This window comes from Cygnus olor, chromosome Z (assembly GCF_009769625.2).
Source record: "Cygnus olor isolate bCygOlo1 chromosome Z, bCygOlo1.pri.v2, whole genome shotgun sequence".
Taxonomy (NCBI): domain Eukaryota; kingdom Metazoa; phylum Chordata; class Aves; order Anseriformes; family Anatidae; genus Cygnus; species Cygnus olor.
Genome location: NC_049198.1, coordinates 57,841,994 through 57,861,730, shown reverse-complemented (window position 1 = coordinate 57,861,730; position 19,737 = coordinate 57,841,994). Strand labels below are relative to the sequence as shown.

At 39.1% G+C, this 19,737-nt stretch overlaps 1 protein-coding gene across 2 annotated transcripts in view; it reads left to right on the top strand.

Moving 5' to 3' along the window:
* PJA2 (praja ring finger ubiquitin ligase 2) overlaps positions 1–3,483 on the top strand; it is a 35,467-nt gene extending 31,984 nt beyond the window's left edge. For both annotated transcript variants that reach the window (XM_040541264.1, XM_040541263.1), the window contains 3 exons: positions 84–198; positions 515–630; positions 1,939–3,483. In XM_040541264.1, coding sequence (XP_040397198.1) covers positions 84–198; positions 515–630; positions 1,939–2,070 — 363 coding nt within the window. In that variant the 3' untranslated portion in view covers positions 2,071–3,483. The remainder of the gene's footprint in view (positions 1–83; positions 199–514; positions 631–1,938) is intronic.
* The last annotated feature ends 16,254 nt before the right edge of the window (positions 3,484–19,737 follow it).

Below are 19,737 nucleotides of genomic sequence, written 5' to 3'. Positions count from 1 at the left end.
ACAGGGTTCCTTTTCTTGCTTATTTGTTTTTATATGGAATGTTGCATTTGTAAGAGAACTTGGTCTCTGCTCACCCTTTTCAGAATGCTCTGGCACATTTGGAGTCCCTTGGATTTGATGTTGAACAGGCTCATCCACCAGCTACTCAAGAAAGCATAGATTGTCTGCCACAGATTATCGTCACAGATGACCATAATGGTATGGAAAAAACAATTAAGTATTAATTTCTGCAAAGTTTATAAGAACAAACTTAGCTTTTTATAATAGCATAGGTATAGTATTTAAATGTACTATGCAGCTGACAAGGCTGTTCTAAGGTTTTAAATTTTGAACTAGACTGAATATAACCTTGGTCAGTTTGGAAAATTAATCTCTACTTCAGTAAGTGTGATTGTATTTCATAATCGTTATTGATACTTTTGATATATATTGGTTTTAACTTCAGTTAATCTTAGATGTAAAAAAAAAAAACCACAACCAAAAACCTAATGCTTTTTCTATTTCATGGCTGTAGGTCAAGACCAGTGTTGTACTATCTGTTGCAGTGAATATGTGAAAGATGAAATCTTAACAGAGCTACCCTGTCATCATTTGTTTCACAAGCCCTGTGTCACTCTTTGGTTACAGAAGGTATTTGAAACAGAATGCTTTTTTTTGAGTACTTGTGTTCTAGTAGGAGACCTATTAAAACCTCTAGAAAAAGTGGGAGGAAATGCCATGAAATAACTGCCTGTTATTTATATGCATTATGGGACCAAGCTCTAATGCAAATGAGGAGAGTAACTTATATCCATAACCACCTGAAGGGGAATGACCTGGCCTTTGTTAGGCATAATATTTATTAATGTAAATATTATATGTATAAATAAACTGAATACTATAAATCCTTAAATCTGAATGCTTGTTTATGTAGACTGGAGTGTAGTGGTGTTTGAATGGGAGAGGAGTTTTGTCTGGAAAAACTTGGTGTGCTTTCAGTAACAATGAAGGAGACATGAGTTATACTTCAGTTGGTTAAGAGAAGTTTTCTTTACTATACCCCACCTTGAAGTGAAGATAATGGCTTGGTTTTCTCTGAAGAGAACCAAGTATCTGTCCTGCCAGAATGTGTTGGGCCCGTTTGTAACAGATAATGTTGAAGAAATAAAGAGGAAGTAAGAATCTGCTAGAATACATGTAGATTAATTTACAACATGAACCTTTTGGTAAACCAATTGTATTAGACTTTGTTCTAATCATCTGTAATTAGCTTTTCCTTCAAAATATTGAGCATCATGCTGAGATGAGACTAAAAGAACTAATTGATTTACTAGTATTTTTGTCCACACACTTGCAACCTGCTTTACAGACAGAATGAACCTGGACTTGATGGCTCTCAAATAGTTTGTCAGAAATAGTGCTGAGCCTACAAGGTAATGCATCATTTCCTCAGGAACTACACAAAGAAGGTTAATTGATTCAGACTAGGGAGATCAGATGACCTCTAGCATGAATTCTTGGTGGGTTTATATTTTTTGTACCCTGATAGTGTTGATTTCAAGGTAAATATTGCTTGTATTATGCCTTACTTTTTTCTGCTGTCACAGTAAACTGCTCTTGCTGATGACTATGATGTAATACGTTTGTTAGATTTGAGTTGTACAAAGTTTTTCCTTTTGGAGTAAAGGGGCAAATATAAGAGTTCCCAAATGTAAAATCTTCACTTTGAAGAAGACCTTGCTGGAGTCTGATGTAACCTTCATATACCTGGTGTAAGAACAAAATGCACCTTTTATCAGAGAAGATTTTTTTAGCTCCAGTTATCTGTCCTGTCAAATGACTTTGAGACAGTGCTGTTGTTAAGACATGAAATACTTTGTAAATCGTAAACTTTAGCTTTTCAATGAAACTGAATGCAAACTATGCGAATGACCCACTTTTTTCCTCTTTTTCCTGTAGTCGGGAACATGCCCTGTTTGTCGCCACGTGCTTGCACCTATGCTTCCTGAAGCAGCTGCTACAACTGCTTCCGTTCCATCTGATCATGATTCCTCATCTTCTGCTCAGGATGTTACAGGAGCTCCAAACTAGCATCTGAAATGAAGTCTCCTTCACCAAAATAAAAAGTTAACTTTGCCTGTTAAATTACAATGTGAAAACAATTATATATAAAATATTATATGTAAAATACTTTATATATTATATATTTCAGTTTAGGAAGAAGATGCAAGAATTTATAAACCTGTTTAGGTTTACAATAGTTTAAGTTTTCAAACAAAGCTTGAAGAATGTGCACCCCTTTTTACACGATAGAATGTTGCTGGTAACTGTAGTGTCTAAAGCTTGTATTATGACAAATTTGTCCAAAAAGATAATTAATGTGGCACTTTCTCTTTAAGTTCCTGCAACTGCAGTGCAGTTGTAGCTTACTGAAGTTATGCTTATCTGTTTTTCATAACTGAACTATTTGCCAACGAGTGACTGTAATGGATCTCTTTTACATCAAATGCAGAGATCTTCTTTGACAACAGTACAGTTTGGTTTCACTGGAAATAAATTTCACCAAGAAACAGTATTTTACCCCTTTATTCCATATTAACAGCACTTCTAATATTATGAAGAAAGTTTAATTGCTGATACCTGGACTTTTTTTACAAATGCTAATACTATTTTTAAGACTAGGTCCTGAATAAGTGTATGAACTTTGGAACTTCAACACTTGATATTCTGAGTTTCTAAGAGGCTGAATCCATAAAAGCTGGGCAGCTGTTTCCTTCAAGTTCTGCTTAAATTCCACTGTATTAACTAGGTCTCCTGTACTTTCTCCTTCATGTACGTACACCCTCTCATTATTAGATATATTTATTTTTCCTTATATAAGGAGTGGGGTTACTTTCCTAATATAGTTGTAATTAAAATATTTTTCTCTTAGTCTTAAATCTGAACAAGGTAGTAAGAACATTAACAAGGTAGTAAGAACATTACATACCTAATAGCCATGTATTCAAATGTATTTTTCAATTAGGATAACTCCTGTGAAGCTATTTCAGAAATTAAAGAATGAATGTTTCCAGTGTTGCATACCCACTTAAACCACTTGTTGCAGTGGGTTATGCTACACTTAATATTTTAAAGGAGAAAAGTTCTAGAAACTACAGTCTTATTTCTCTAAATAATACTATATGTCCCTTAAAGTTTTTTCATATACAGAAGTTACTCTTAGAGCGCAGGAAGTTAAGATTTTGATCTGTGTATATGCGCTAATAGCTGTGCAAATCTCTTCTGTGGCTATTGGATAAACATGTGATTCCTATAGTGGGAATAATATAAAAGGATCAAATCCAAACAGTCTTAAAACAATTAGTTTCTTCCAGTAACTATTAGATGAATAAGGCTCCTAGAAAGGAAGAGTGATTTTTGAGAAAGTGGTATTACAGTAGCTCTTCCCTAGTGCTTAGATTATTGCTGTCAGTGTCATTCTTTACAAATATTAATTTCTTCTTTGACCGTTATTTAAAGATTATTTAAAGATAGTGTACCCTTCAAAATAAAACAAATGTTACTGTAGTGTAGTTTGTGGAGTGCAGCAGAACAAAGAATGGATAGCAGCTGCCATTGGTATATTCATGAGAATTTAGGTGATGCAGTTCCAAACCGTGGAGTACAAGGAAACCACAACAATTGGATATTGGTGAAAAGTGGTAGAAGCATGGTTAGCACAGCTAATCTTTTGGAGTAAAACTCTATAGTCCCTGAAGTTGCCATCAGCAGGATTGGGGGAAATGTGACAAGGAACATACGCTGAACATATACTTACAGGCATGCTTATTGGGACACTTATTCTCTTCCAAGAAGCACTATAATTTTTCCATATCTCTATTACAAACCAGTGTTGGGGAGCATGATCTATAGCTACCAAGTACCCCAGATGATTAAGAGTTAACACAGCCCTTATTGTTGTTTGAGGATCTTTACGGGATGTATGTACATTTCAGACAAAAGTATAAATGAAAACATTCATATTCCTGGCTGGGGTAGGGAACAGACCAGCAGAAGGATGGGTTTTACTGCATAGTAATATCAGACTTGTTCTTGAGGGTGTTGTTCGTCAGTAGCTTCACTCTGCAGCAAATGCTGTAGCAGGTACTTAAACCAGGCTGCGTTCTGTTTCGGTCTGGAACAGTACAGTGTGCTGGCCTTCATTTAATCCCTTAGGAATAGTGTTTTATAAAGAGGATTACTTCAGCTTCTGGGGCAAGATCTGGAAGTGCTCTTGCTAGATGCTTTTGATTCTAGACTTCCCCAGCAGTGTCGAGAGTTAAGAAAGAAGCAGCTGTTGGGCTTTTTCTCTCCTTGTCTGTTGCTGGCCTCAGTACTGGCATCTTCCTATTTCTAAACAACCAATAAACAACTGCCTGAGAAATGTGTTCAAGCTTTTTGTTGTTGTTGTTTAACTCGAATGTAGAGGTGTCACTTACAGATCTTTTGTGGCTCCTCAGCTGAGGAACTAACAGATGAAAGACCTCTTCAAGAGGGTGTCTGAAAAGTATATGCTAGGTCATGCTCAGGTTACCAGAATTGTCCTGCAACACCTAGGAAGAGTCATGATCCAGAAATTTGGATCATTTGTCCAAATGCCTGTTGTGATTTTTTTGGTATATAAAATTGCATCAGATTGCTGTGCAGATTAAGTGGTTCATGCTTCAAATGTAAAATTGTTTGGTTAAAGCGGGCCTAGTTCATCTGAAGGCCTTGCAAAGTATAATGTTTTCCTAAGGAAAAAAAATAAAAAAATAATTTGCTCAAAGGGAATTGTCTGGTAAAACCTTCTATCTACATGAAGAAAATTTTTGCTATGTTATGTAAAAAATAAGTGTTCAATGGGAAAGAAGAAGGAAATGTGAAAAGCAAACCTGCTACTACTAAATGTTTGTGTTGTCTTTACATGCACTGGTGAAATGGAAGTGTCTAAAAGTCTAAGGGAGACCATAAAAGTGGATAGACAAATTACCTACTTGGAATAATGTTTAAATAAAAGTTATTGTGCAAAACATGTTTCTAATAAACTATATGATGTAAACTGTTTATTAAGCATAATAAAACATTTCCATTCCAAATTTAGAATGGGTGTTTTGGATATTTTGTTTAAAGCAAAAAGACTTTGTTTATTCCTTTCTAATTTGTTTCAGCTATTAGACATGCAGGCAACACATATTTTGTAAACACGTATAATGAAAGCAGCTAACTTAACATGAAGAAAACTTCCAAGTTGAAGGGGTAGTTATGTTGAGTTGTGGCAGTGCATGTTTTAGGATTTCGGTTCAGGTTACTTGGGATGCTGTCTGTTAACACTCACAGCTCTGGAGATGCCTGCTTTAAATAACACAGAAGGTTCCTGTTCCACTCCCTCCATCCCCCCATGCTTTGTTGTTCTGTGCTTAACAACATCTGGGGGAGGCAGTGGCTGGGGGCTGTTTTCTTGGTAAGAGCTGTAAAGATATGACTCTTGTCTCTTCAAAAATAATTTCTTAAAAGCCATATAAGCTGTTATGTTTCCAGTGAATAGTTGTCTTTTGTATTTTGGACAGAGACTTGTAGTAGCTAAATTCTGTTCTAGGTTCTTAACCTCTTACATGAGGTCAAGGGGCCATCACAAACCTAGGAGCCTTTTGAGGGACTGGCAAGCTGACGACACTGGGGAACTCCCCATTCTCTTAAATGTTGATTTAATTTATTTATTGGCTCTTCCAAGAGACGGAAAAACCTGCTAGGTTTGAACACAATTCCTCTGGTTATTTCTTCATCAGTTTTCTTCAGTCCTGGCTCAGATTGGAAGTGCTGAGTTGAAGCTCTTGCTGCAGGCAGTTTTTCTTCTGCCCGAGTTCACCAGCGGTGGCTATTTCAGGGCTCTGCACCAGTGACTCCACTTATCATTTGGCACTTGGTGTGCGGTTAGCTCTGATGCTCAACAGCCTCGTAGCCTCAGCATGTGGTGCCACTTCGTCCCTAGCAGTTCCCTTGAATTTTCATACTTCGTCTAAAGTAAATCTGCCCCAGGCGTTCTGCGTGTGTGCAATGGTGCCGTGCCATCCTGCCTCAAAGTACAGCTCGAGTGTATCAGCGTTCAGGCTCAGCTCTCCAGGCCTGGATTCACTGAGCATCAGAGTGACCTTTTGCTCTGTGGGGGAACTATCTGCTCTGTATCTGATGAGACTTGGCCGTAAAACAAACAAACAAATCTCAGCCTAGCACTGTGCAAAACCCTAACAATCTCTTTCTATTTTGAACAAGCAGTCCTTTCCTGCCCCGAGCATGTTCAGAATATTTTCTTTGCATTGCTTTTTAAAAGATTTTTTAAAGATTTTTGAAAGATATTTGTGCAGGAGTTATCAGGGCTGATCAATAGAGTTTTAAACTAGATTTGAAGGGGGAAGGGGATAAAACTAGCCTATCTTGTATTAAGCTATATGACAGCACGCCAAAATTTGAAGGGCTGTGTACTAGTGAAGCCCATCACTCTGCTCCATGAGGTGCCAGGTACCTTGGAGCAGATTTGAAATGTTTCTATACCAACGCACACAGCATGAGGAACAAGCAAGAGGAGCTGGGAGCCCTGGCTCTGTCCCAGAGCCACAACATCGTTGGTGTAAGCAGATCTGGTGGGAAGAGTCCTGTGACTGCTGTATTACGATGGATGGTTACAGGCTCTTCAGAAGGGATAGGCAGGGCGGGTGAGGCAGGGTGCTGGTGCTGCATATAACGGAGGGGCTGGGCTGTACCAAGCTTGCAGATGGTGATGATATGTTTGAGAGCCTCTGGGTAAGGATTAAGGGACAAACAAATAAAGGAGACGTTGTTGGGGGAGTCTACTACATGTCATCCAGCTGGGATGATGACACCAATGAGTTATTCTATACAGACCTAAGAGAGACTGCTCCATGAGCAGCCCTTGTCCTTATGGGTTACTTCAAAGTGCCAAATGTTAACTGGGAATACTGCACAGCTGATAGAAACAGGAGATTCCTAAAACACCTCGGTGATAACTTCTTGGTACAGGTACTAAGGGAGCCGATGAGGAAAGGTGCCCTCTTAGATCTGTTGTTGCTTGTACACAGAGAGGGTCTTGTGGGCGAAGTGGTGATTGGCGGCCATCTTGGCCATAGTGACCACACAGTAGTCGGATTGAAAATCGTTGGTGATTGAAGGAAAACTGCCACCAAAACTTCAACCCTGGGTATGGGGTGTCCTAGTTTCAGCTGGGATAGAGTTGATATTCTTCCTAGTAGCTGATGTGGTGCTGTGTTTTGGATTTAGGATGAGAATAATGCTGATAACACACTGATGATTTAGTTATCGCTGAGCAGTACTCACACAGAACCAAGGACTTTTCAGCTTCTGGTGCTGCCCTGCCAGTGAGGAGGCTGGGGGTGCACCAGGAGCTGGGAGGGGACACAGCCAGGACAGCTGGCCCAGGCTGGCCAGAGGGATGTCCCATACTCTGTGGTGTCGTGCTCAGCAATAAAAGCTGGGGGGGAGTTGGCCAGGGAGGGCTGCCACTGCTTGGGTTCCAGCTGGGCATCGGTCAGCGGGTGGTGAGTAATTGTATTGTGCATCAACTGCCTTGCAAGTTCTTTTATCGTTAGTATTTTTCCCTTTGTTTTCTGTCCTATTAAACTGTCTTTATCTCAGCCCATGACATTTTTGCCCTTTTTTTTTTCACAATTCTCTGCCCAGTCCAAGTGTTGAGGAGGAGCAAGCGAACAGCTGTATGATGCTTAGCTGCCTGCTGGATTACACCACAACAGGTGAGAGCCGACTTCAGGCTGCTGAGGGAACTAGTTAGTAAGGTCCCCTGCAAAACTGCTTTTGGAGATGTTGGTGACTATTAGTGCCAGTCACTTTTTATGTACGACCTCGTAAGAGCTTAGGGGCAGGTGATTCCAAAATGTTGGAAATCAAGCAGGCGGGGCAGGAGGCCACTGGAAGCAAGCTCAGGTGACACGGGAAGACCTCAGAGATGCCGTCAGAGTTCATCCATATAGAGAGAATTCATGTGGACAAAGCTTAATTAGAGTTGAAACTGGCCAGTACTTTGGGGGACAATAAAAAGGGCTTATCATCACTGAATGAAGTGTCTTTGGGAAGTTTGTTCTGGCCCAAGAAGCCAAGAGGAAAACAAAATTAAAAATAATAGTAATAATAATTCCTCCTTGATTGGCTGTTCTCTTACCTTGAAAAAAAATATATTTTTTTTCCTGTTTGGCACTTGTTTTCTTGAGGCAGAGGTAATGAAGCTTTGTTGAAAACTGAGGGTATCCGAAGAGTGGCTTTTTTAAACTGATTATGGGTGTTTGTTTTTTTCCATAGTGAACTGTAGATCAGCCAGCAAATATTAGTGGATAGAACTGTATTAACACAGGAGAGAAACCGGGTGGCAATCATTTCTATGTATCCTTCAGCTGTGTAAATTTAATATCAAGGGTAAAATCAGTGATCAGGAGTCCTGAGGTGCCCCCAACTGTTCCTGGAAATTCTGCTACCTAGTCATTTAAATCCTGTCCAAAATATCCGAAACAGAATTTGGTAACTGTCAGAATCAAGGGAATATAAGGCTTCAACATGTGCTCGTGAGCTCACGTCTAAATCCTCAAATACACCATAATGTAATAATTAAAAAACAAAAAGTTCTCTTTCCGATGTTTGAGAGTAAAATCTGTCAGATAATTTTAAGTGGTGGAAAGGATGATATTTTGCTGAGAAAATTATACATTTGTAATTTTAATATATGCTCTCAAAATATATTTCCAGGTACATTATCTTTTGTTTTGAACTTGCAAAATTATCAGTCCTAAAAAGGCTCATTGTGTTTTAGTGAATTAATTTAAGACTATCGCTGTGACACATTTTAAAGCAGCAGCATCAGAGTTACATTTATTCTTTCATAAAACAAACGTACGCAGCCATAGGAATTCCATTCCACATTCTCCTTGTAATAGGGCAGTCTTTCAGTGTGACAGAGTAATGCTGTGAGCACATCTGAATTGATACTGTAAATTTAGTGCTATAGGTGAATTTGTTGCTATAGGTATTCCGTTCTGAAAAATGTCAAAGGTAGGAGAAAAATAAAAGAGTTTCATAATTTGAATTTTACTTTATCTCTGTTTTTCTAATCTACACTTTCACCTGCATTTTGTGTTGTTGTGTGCTTTAGGATATTCACAAGAGAAAAGACATAGGAAAATACATTGGTTGTGTGCAGTCCTTTAGTCAATATGGTGCATGCAAACAACTAAGACATCATTATTTTGGCAAGAGAAGGAATATCATTATGGGGAGAATAAGCCTTTTTTCTTCATAGTCTAATAAGCAAAATCTATACTTACAGATCTTCGTTGTCCTAAAATTCCACATAACTGATTTTTCTCAGTGTTAAGCCTCTCAGTAGATAATTACCTTGCTTTGAGGTGTATATCATAAGAGAAAGCAACTAATGATGGTTATTAATTAATAAGTATGAGAGTTTAATGATGGGCCAAAATTCAAAGGGCACAATTTTCATCCATACCAGAGTTATATTGTGCTCCTGAGGCATAGAAAAAGTTTTCAAGAATAAGAAAAGAATTACTAGGTAACAAAAAGGAAATATAGTGTAAACAGGATTACAGTCCAATTGTGGGTGGGTTTTTGTTTGTTTGTTTGTTTGTTTGTTTGTTTTTTGGTTGGTTGGTTGGTTGTTTTTCTTAATCAGATTTTGAAACAAAGTAAAAACAAGCCCCTTTCTCAGCTGTGAAGCAGAACTGTCTTCAGCTTGCCAGACCCAAGCCTCTGAGAAGGTTTCAAGGAAGTCAGTTAAAATTAATATAGTGGGAAGAATATATTTTCAAAGTAAGGTTGGGAATTTTATGTCAGATTTTCCAACTGAAAAGAAGCAATAGCTAATTAAGTGTTCTAACCACAGTGGTAAGATTAATAACAGGTAGGAGCTGGGGATAGTTTTATAGCTTCCTGATATAGCAGGAGAATCTGCAAGATTAGAAATGATGGCAGTCAGTCTTTATTGTATACTGAGTACTGTGACCTGTTAATGCACAAGATCATCTCTGTCAGAGTAGAAAGGTTTCACCTTGTATGAGTGGAATTATCTCTTCTTACTAAAACCAGAAATGCACAAAATGCTTTTCTAATGCTACTTTAATGTTACAGCAGGAAGTTGTTAGCTGCAGAAACCCTGACTCAGATTTAAAAATACTGTTTGCATATTCCAGCCTGTTTGCTAGTAGGTGGATCCTATTTTAAGGCGGTAGTTTTTGATTTTTCAGTCAAAGGAAGATGTTCTTTTTAGCAGTGCTGTAAGTAAGCTCCTCTTAAGCTGTATCAGTGAAATGCATTGGAATCTGTATAGAGACAGATCTGTGTTTACATCTGTCTTTGTCTTCTTTGTTGTATTACATGTCAGAATGACAAGCTATATAGGAAGGGAGAAATTTTTGCTTTTAAGATTAAGAAGGGGACTTAGTCCTCATTACTTGTATTAAAGCTATGTTGGTCCTTGACACTCTGTCAGACCTACTTTTCTGTCTGTGTGAAAGATAACCAAATGGACCAACCCAAAGCAAATATAAAATTCTGGATTCTAACGTGCAGTAAGGCAAGCAAGCCCCATGGCAAGCACAGGAGCCTGCCAATTAGGAGCTAAACAGTTACAACACCTATAAATTTTGTCTAGCACACTCCACGCTGCAATGATATCTGTCATCATCTCAAACCCTTTGGGCCTCATGTTGGGTGTTAAGAGGACAGTTGTGGTTTAGCCCTGGTGGGCAGCTGAGCACCACACAGCTGCTCCTCACTCTGCCCAGGTCGGGTGGGGAGAGAAATGGAAAGGTGAAAGTGCGAGAACTCATGGGCTGAGATAAAGGCAGCTCACTAGTAAAGCAAAAGCCACATGCTCAAGTGACACCAAGCAGGGAATCCATTCGCTGCTTCCCATCGGCAGGCAGGTGTTCAGCCACTCACAGCAAAGCAGGGCTCAGCACAAATAATGGTTTCTTGGGAATACAAACTCCATCACTCTGAACATCCTCCCCTTCCTCCTTCTTTATCCCAGCTTTTATTGCTGAGCATAACACCACATGGCATGAGACACCTCTTTGGCCAGCTTGGGCCCTCTGTCCTGGCTGTGTCCCCTCCCAGCTCCTGGTGCACCCCCAGCCTCCTTACTGGCAGGGCAGCACCAGAGGCTGAAAAGGCCTTGGCTCTGTGCGAGCACTGCTCTGCGACAGCTAAAAACGGTGTGTTTTCACCACTGTTTTCCTCATAATTCCAAAACACAGCATTGTGTGAGCCTCTACAAAGAAAATCAACTGTCCTAGCCAAAACCATGACAGGAGGTTGTTTCTGAACTATGAGCATTTGGGATAAGAACAAGAATCATCTTTTAAACAGAGAGGTGATGAAAAACAACAGGTGGTCTTCAGCAGTCTGTGGTACCCACAGTCCACCTTCAGTTTTGTTTCTCCCTGTGACACAGCAAGTATCTTGCTTGAAGTTTTTTGGATTAATTACAAATTCACTGCTTTTTTTGAACTTTCATTGAAGAAAGACCATTTAGATCCTTTCCCTTCATCCAGTTTTCTTCTGAAACTAGATGGTGGAAAAAGGAGAAATGGGAACAGAGGAATTGTAATCTTTTCAGTGAATCTAAATAACCCGCCTTACCAGCCAGGACCAAATCCAGTTGTGAAATAGAAGGGAAGGAGGCCAAAAGAAGAGCTCCACAACTCTGCTTTTTGCACAAAGTGTGTAAGGTCAGCAGGCACTGTTCTCTGGACCACTGCACTCTCCCAGCACTGCAGGAAAGGTGCAGCCCAATCACTACTACACATTCAGCACTCCCTGGGTCTAAATATTAACTTGTGAGACAGTTTTCTTTCTGATGAGGAGGCATAGCTTGCACGTATTTGGTGACAGGGACACAGAGAAGGGTGTCAGTGTGCCCTGCAGGATGATCCAGTGCCATGTTCATAGTGCACACATCACCTGCAGAAGTGTCTCTGTCATGAAATATAACAGCTCCTTTGGGATGTTTTACTGCATACTCTACTACTCTTATTTGTTTAGCATGTCTAATCAGAAGAATGAAGCATCATTTCATTTGTTGAAAAAATATTTTCTGTTCTGTTTCTGAAAATGGCTTGATGAATGAAAGTATTATTAAACTAATTAGGTGTATCTTTGCTAGTATAGTCAATGCATGTTAGTGCAGAAGTATCTGAAAATACTTTCTCCTTCTGTATATTAGAGAAGGAAGATGATTCTGTGCATAATTCAGGCAGAGATAATCAAAGGAAACATCTAGATGTTTCATTTTCATAATTAACATATTCAAATAGTAGTTTATATTTCTGAACAATTGTAAGTTCTTTTTTTGTATGTTTTTGTTTTTGTACTTGGCATGCTAGTATTTTTAGCAATTATCCATCTTCTACCCTTTTTTATGCATGACGTTAAAAATCCAAGGCAGATGACCATATTCCTTCCCATCTACCTTCTGCATTTTGAAGTTACCGTCAAGTTAGTATGATCTGCTAACCTGCATTAACATTCTGTTTGCCTTGTTACACTGCAGTTTGTAAGACACTGGAGAGCACTAGCTAGTCCCAGCTTTTCTAGAATAACAGAAGAACAGATGCAATCAGGGAGCATACTGCAATGCAGGGTAGCAGCTTGTCAGATTTTGGACATTATTTCCTCAAGGAAAAAAAAGGTGAGCATGTCAATGCTGATCATCTCCAGGTTTCTGTAGTTTTTGCTGCATAATTTCAGTGCTCACTGGATAACTATCTGCATACTAAGAGATAATACCATAGTATAATAACACAGTATCTCAATAAAGATTTTTTCCCATGTCTGGTTCATATTAAAGCTCAGGAGATGAGTTACAAATCCTTTCAGGACTTTCAGGATTTGCATTATTCAAATAAAAATACATCAAACTTCTTAAAACATTGTGAGATAATGTTACATTGGGTTAACAAAAACAAACAAACTGCTTTTAATTATATATATTTTTATTGGCTACAATTAGAAGTGGTCTTGATCTATCATTCTTTATTAAGAAAAGCTATTTATGTCTTTATGTATCACATTAAGGTTTGCTGACAATCTAGTTCGTCAAAATTTTTGCCATTCTCCCTGTACATAAAACTCAAATATATTTGCAATCCCCAAATGAAAGAGGCCATTGTTTTTACAAGACACACATCCTCATTCAGAGGAAAACAATTTTTTTTTTTTTCGAGAGATGGAACAATGAGAGAGCAAGAAAGTTGCTGAGCCACCTTCTGTTTCCTTAAATCAGTAAGTCTCTTTGCCTCTGTATGCACAAAAATTTGACGTATGTTGTAATGACAGATCTTGCAAAACATCAGAGTATGAATTAGAATGGCAAAACTTGCTGAGAGATGTTGTGAAAGTTCAGTCTGAAATCCTAAATTATATAACCACTGCAAAGATAGTTATATGCTTGCAAATATTTCCATTCTTTTCTGTGCTACTTAGAAAACTAATGAAGAAAGTTAGCATTAGGTGCTCAAGTGTTAGCCTTCCAGTCTTTAAATGACTTCATCTTGGGCATATTATGTTTTCTTAACCATGACCAGTATCATTATTAACTTTTTCTCTGAGAATCTATGTAGCATAACTGAGTAGTGGTTTATAACTCAATGTGGAGAAGCAGGAGATTAAAAGCTGTCCTTCAATAACTAAATATGAAGAATACAGTGTGAAGGGGAAAAGAAAAGCTAGGTAATTTTCTAGCAGTTAAAATAACAATTCCACTGCCAGTTTTGTGGCTCCTTTAAAGGCAATATTCCCACAGAAGTCAGACAACTGAAATATTTGAATTTATTTAAAAATTTCTTCACAGTAGCATTATTCAGTGCAAAATTACAGTTCTTCTAAAAGCATTTGTTTGCCACTGACTTTGCCATTTTTTCCTTAAGTTACTCATAGAACTCTAGACTGTGGCTTTTATAATTTTGACCTGGTTAAATTATAGAATGCCAGGTGAAGCATTAGGGAACATTGTGAGAAGTACTTACAGGCAAAAAATAAAATAAAAATCGTCTCCTAATTGCTTGTATAAACTAGGGTAGGATTACACATAACATTAGGCGAGGACTGTGCAGCAAGGGTGGATGGGCTATGGCAGACAGAAATGCCTGGAAAACAAACTTTTTGCATATAAATGGTCAGTCCTTGCCTGCCAGCTCTCTCATCATTATCAGATTGCACAGCAGCAGAGACAGCTTGGGAGAGGTTACAAGAAGAACGAGAAGGAGGACAAGGCAGAGGCTTTATGGGGTTTGACAGGTAGTTTTGCAGAGGCATTATTATATCAGAAGGCATCTTGGTGCTTGAGACAAAAGTCTCTCCAGCACTGCACAATAGTGCACTTTACACATTTGCTATTGCATTTTGTCTTGTAAAACGTTAATTTCAAAAGTCATCCTGTTTTAAGTATCAAGTATGTTTTAAGTCATGCTGATTTAAAGAGAGCTGGGACTCTGAGCTGAGTCTTGTGGCTTATTCCCCTGGCATACCCCTTTTCTCTAGTATCTGCTGGCAGCTAGTTTGTGCACAAAGACCCTCAAAGGTGGCCTCTATATCTGCATGTATCCACCAGGGACTTAATGTGCATCACTATGGGACAGTATGCTCTAACAGATAATCACAGCACACTGCTTTTATGCTGTTCAAACCACAGCCCCAGTGTGACAGAACCCCTGAACCAGCATTTATTGAAGGAGACAAGGAGTATTTGTGGAGCACTGAGTGGGAGACTACACGACTATGGGAATAGCCCAGGCTGTTACATGGTGGGGATGTTCACAGGTCTCTGCAGCCCCTCTGCCGAACTCTGCCCTGCCCTGCAGCACTCTGTGGGTTCAGCTGGAGACGTCTCACGTGGAGCAACGGTTCCTTGCCTCCTTCCCAAATGGGTAGCAGGAAGGAGATTTTGATGCCCCAAAAGGGATTTGAGCCAATGGTCAGTTTTGTGTCAAAAACATCTGTGCCCTTCTGAGAGTTTTAAAAGACAAAAAAGGTGTTACTGTCTCAGTGGTATGTTGCAATATCTGGAAGGAAGAATAAACTTTAATCTATTATGTTCAAAGTCATTACATAGATGGATTAGTGTTTAGATTTGTGTGTTTACAAACTGGTGCAATTCTGTGGTGATTGTATTGACAATATAATTTCAAAATAACTAAATGCAATTACATTTTTACAAGTGCAAGTAAGACGCAGCATCTGCTTTCATTGTTACTAATGTACAATGTGCATCCATGCATATATGTACATAGGAGAGAATGATCAAATGTCGACACTAAGATGAGAAAGCAGTGGAAACAGATGGCTCGTTCACTTAAACACATATTCTCGTCAACTTCAGTAGAATAAAAATTCCCGATACACTTTTTTTGTATATGTTTATATATGAAAATGAGTGTGTGTGTATAGGGTTGCTCTTAAAATATTTGCCTTGTCTTGGTCAGTCTGAACTTTTTCTCAGCAGTACATATATTAAATTTTATTTTATTTTATTTTATTTTTTAATAAAAAATGAGTACAGCAGCAACTATTTTATTTGTACTAAAATCTCAGGATACAGTAGCATTTTGTGTTCTTGTTTAATCTTTTATGGCTAGAATGTATACCTAAGCCTAAATGTACATAAATGTGCTTATCACCTGCATATGGGAATACTTAATTGACAACTAGAATATATCTGGGATAACTTCATCTTGCTGTATTTCTGAAAAGTATTTTAAATGTGTTCATCTTGCAACACTACCACTTCTGCTTTTTATTCTCTATTCATTTGAGAAGCAGCAGGATACTGAAACTGGAACTTTAAACAGACAGAGGGCAAAACTGGGTATTCTCTTGATTTCCTGATTTATTGGATAATTTCTTTTCTATGTGTTTTCTTTAATATAGCCATCAATAGCCATCATCTCTCTGGGTGTCAGTTAAAATGGCTTTGCCTGGTCACCCTGCCTCTGAAGTAAGGATCACATCTGACCATTAGATGTGTCTCAAATCGAACATAATTATGTTGTTCTCAAAAGGAGATGACTTGGGCAGCAATCTTTAATGTATGCTAATCTATATGATTTGCCAAGTCACCTAAGTTAAGTAGTAAAACCAAATTCCAGTTCAGATGAATCCCTGAAATAATTACCATCTGTGGTTTGTAATTCCACAAGCAAACAGTAGCCATGTAACAGCAAACATGTAACCATGGGCATTGCACATGAAACTTCATCTTCAAAACCTCAGCCCTATGTACAATGTACCCGTTGACAAGCTGCTCTTGCAATCTTCTGGAAGCTTGGTGTAATAGTCCCACAGATCACCTGCAAAGCCAGCTAACGAACCCACTGTTAAATGGAATTAAACAACAGGCACCAGAAATTAGTGTTGAATCCCATCTGGAAAACATGCAACGGCCACAGGCCACATCATCACAGATCATGAACATTTATGAAAGTATAGCATCATCAGGAATGGAAAGAAACTTGGACTACTCTTTCAAATTGTTTTGTATAAGAAAAATACCACCTCAAACACTGTGATATAACGTAAACATTTAAGGGCAGTTGATAATTCCTGCACGATAGATTTTTAAAGGAAATTTCCATTATCTGTTTTGCAGTGTGTAATCAGAAAACTGCAAAGTAAGTTACTACTGCGAACCCACAAAAGTCCTTAGCAGTGCTTTGGCACTGTTCCTAACTTTCTGCATACGTGCGTTGAGAAGAATGTAGTTCATAATAAATAATTGATAAAGCATGAATTCAGCATTTGCTCGAAACAAGAATGTAAGTGTTTGAGTGTTGGAAACTACAAGCTTGAATTTGTCCTGTGCTGTTCTGGCATGTTGCTTTATGGTATTAAGAAGGGAACTATGAGCGCTACATGGTAACTACATCCATTACACTGCTCTGAGCGATAGACTTTGGTTTTGGTTTTGAGTCTTGCTGACAGTCTGCGCAGACACAGAGGCAGACAGTGTGTGGTTAGGTTCCCCAGCACACAAGCTTCAATTTGTGCCCTGCGTGCACTCCTTCTGGGCCTGGGCAGTCTCCTTTCCACTGATAGGGTCATTCCCACCTGGAGGACCTCAGTGTCAGTGCTGTTCTTTTAGCCTTCCCTTTCATTAGGACTGCACATGATGATGGCATTTTTCCATCTCCACATTATTATATTTCAGTTATTTCATAACTCACATTCAACTAAATTAATCTCCTTTTAACTTTGAATCTCAGGTGTTTAAAGTAGGATTTACTTTGGGCTATTGTAAATCTCTTCTGTATAAGCAGATCAGATTTTTTCTTCCTTTTTTTCCCTCCAGCTAATGTACGGAGAGTGCCCACTGCTCTGCCCTGCCCTGCGTTACCTGTCCATGGGGGAAGGCGCGCTGTTCTCCTGGCAGCCAGGCACCACTCGCTTTGCCTCTGCCCAGAGCTGCAAGCACTGGCCTGAGCACTCTCATGGGATGCACCAGGAGCAGCAAACTGATTATGTGACAAAAAGACACCCAAAGTCCTGTTTTGAGAAAACTTATTCAGCAAAGAACAGGACCCATAGGGTCCTGTTTTCTCCTTGGTAGGGAAAGTCCCGAGTTAGTCTGGTGACACTGAGCAGCTTGATCCAGTTTCACAGTGCTGTCTGTAGCTGACACACTCCATCTGGGAGCTCAGTGTAGCAGCCAGGGGTTTGTTCCTACTTGAGATTTCTGTTTGCAGAGGGAGAGAGATTTAAACTGAAGCCATGTTTCCATTTCTATTAGTTTTTGTTGTTGGCATGGTTTCAGTTGCCCATACATCAACTGTCTTTAGTTGCCAGTGTTAGTAGTCGTTTTAGACAGGATGTAAAGTCTGTCATGAGGGAATTTTTATATTTGAAAATCTGCAGGCTAGGAACAATTTTTTACAATTCACATGCATTTATGTATTCACTGCTCTGTAAAGTCAAGAGCACAAAACAACTTCTCCTGTCTTCAGTGTCTAGATCTGGAGAGCACATAGTCCCTTCCTGGCCTCCCTGGCCTCTGGGGCCAAACACCTCTCTCTGTCTTGTTCTCATTCGTATTTTTCCAGTACTGACAGCACAGCAATGCGGACTGAAGTCCTTGATAGTCCTTTAGCTCAAAATTATTTTTGACTGTGGTTTCCTGGACAAATTTAATACTCTTTACCTTCACATGCCTAAGAAGAGACATGCCTAAGAAGCTATAGTAGACTATTCCAATATTTCTGCAAGAAATTACGTATCTTGTTCATCTGGAGTTTCACGTAAACAAACTAACAAAAAGGTTTCTTTTTATGGATATTTGACATCCTATTAAGGACTTCTGAGACCTGTGACTAACGTTATGACAAATTATATGACTTGGTCCCAAGAGCCATTTTGAACTTAATATCATTCCAATTTGTTTTTCATTATTTCTAAGGACCTTCTTTTCTCTCAGATGCCTTATATCTATTTTACTTCTAACTACATTCAGAAAACGATCATTGCAGAAGCATACCTTTACAGATGCATAAATTATTTTTTCAGAATATCTGCAACGTGATCCTTAAACCTCACTGAGACAAGAACAACTGATCTGGGGGGGGACGAGGGGACGGTGAATGGAACCAGGGTATTTAGGGTATTTCTCTCTGACATTTTCTGGTTCTTGGATTTTTTTTTTTAATTTTATTTTTTAATAATGTTTAAAAGAATCTCTAGATCAGCTTAGCAGTACTAATTTTTGTGTTAGCAAGAGGAATTTCTAGAGGTAATGGACTTTCATATTGATGGCAATGATGTCGCGTTAAGGGGTGTAGCCGATTAACTGTTATGGGTCTGGTTGGATTCAGGGCACTGGGCTATCACAATCACAGATTTACCAATAAGGCATTAACTGATATGGGTCTAGTCGGATTCAGAGCACTGAACTACCACGGTCACGGATTCACCAATAGCGTATAACCGCCCTTACTCTAGTCGTGTTCAGTGAGAACTATCACGGCTAGGAACAATGCCGGTAAGTGCAATTTATTACAGCAACAGGTACATAGGTTCTTTGGATTGCCAGCGATAGTTACTGTCTGCAAAAGCAAGCTAGCATGCATGAAATACACAGGTGCGCAGCCTGGAAATTAATGCGTTAAAAGGCACAAAGACTCTATAGAGATTTCTAAGTTTCCGCGGAGACACACAGTATAACCAAGTGTTCAAATCTCACCCAAAGGCGTCCCAATGCGGGGGGAAGAGAGGCTCAGCCTGTCGACTGATCCCAGGAGTCAGAAGGTCCTCGGGATGGTGTATTCCCTTGGGATGGTATCTCCCCTGATGGTGGTACCTTCCCTGATGATAGTATCTTCCCCAATGATAGTATCTTCCCCAACATCCCCTCTCTTTTAGGCCCATTTATATTATTTTCTTTTAGGTAGAGCTTGAGTGACTCTAGTCAAGCATATCTTAGTTATGATTGGTGAAAAGCTTTCCCATCTCCATTTAAAGGAATAGGCTCCGACATATTCAGAGTGCGTGCTCAGGGAGGGGTGGTCGCACTTTGGAGGCGGGTAGCTTTTGGGATGGAGGTGTTTTTTGGTATTATAATGATATTATAATGAACAAAAGTACACTAGAGTACAGCATCTGTCAAAACATGACAGGTTGTTGGCTCAGGGTAGCAAAAAG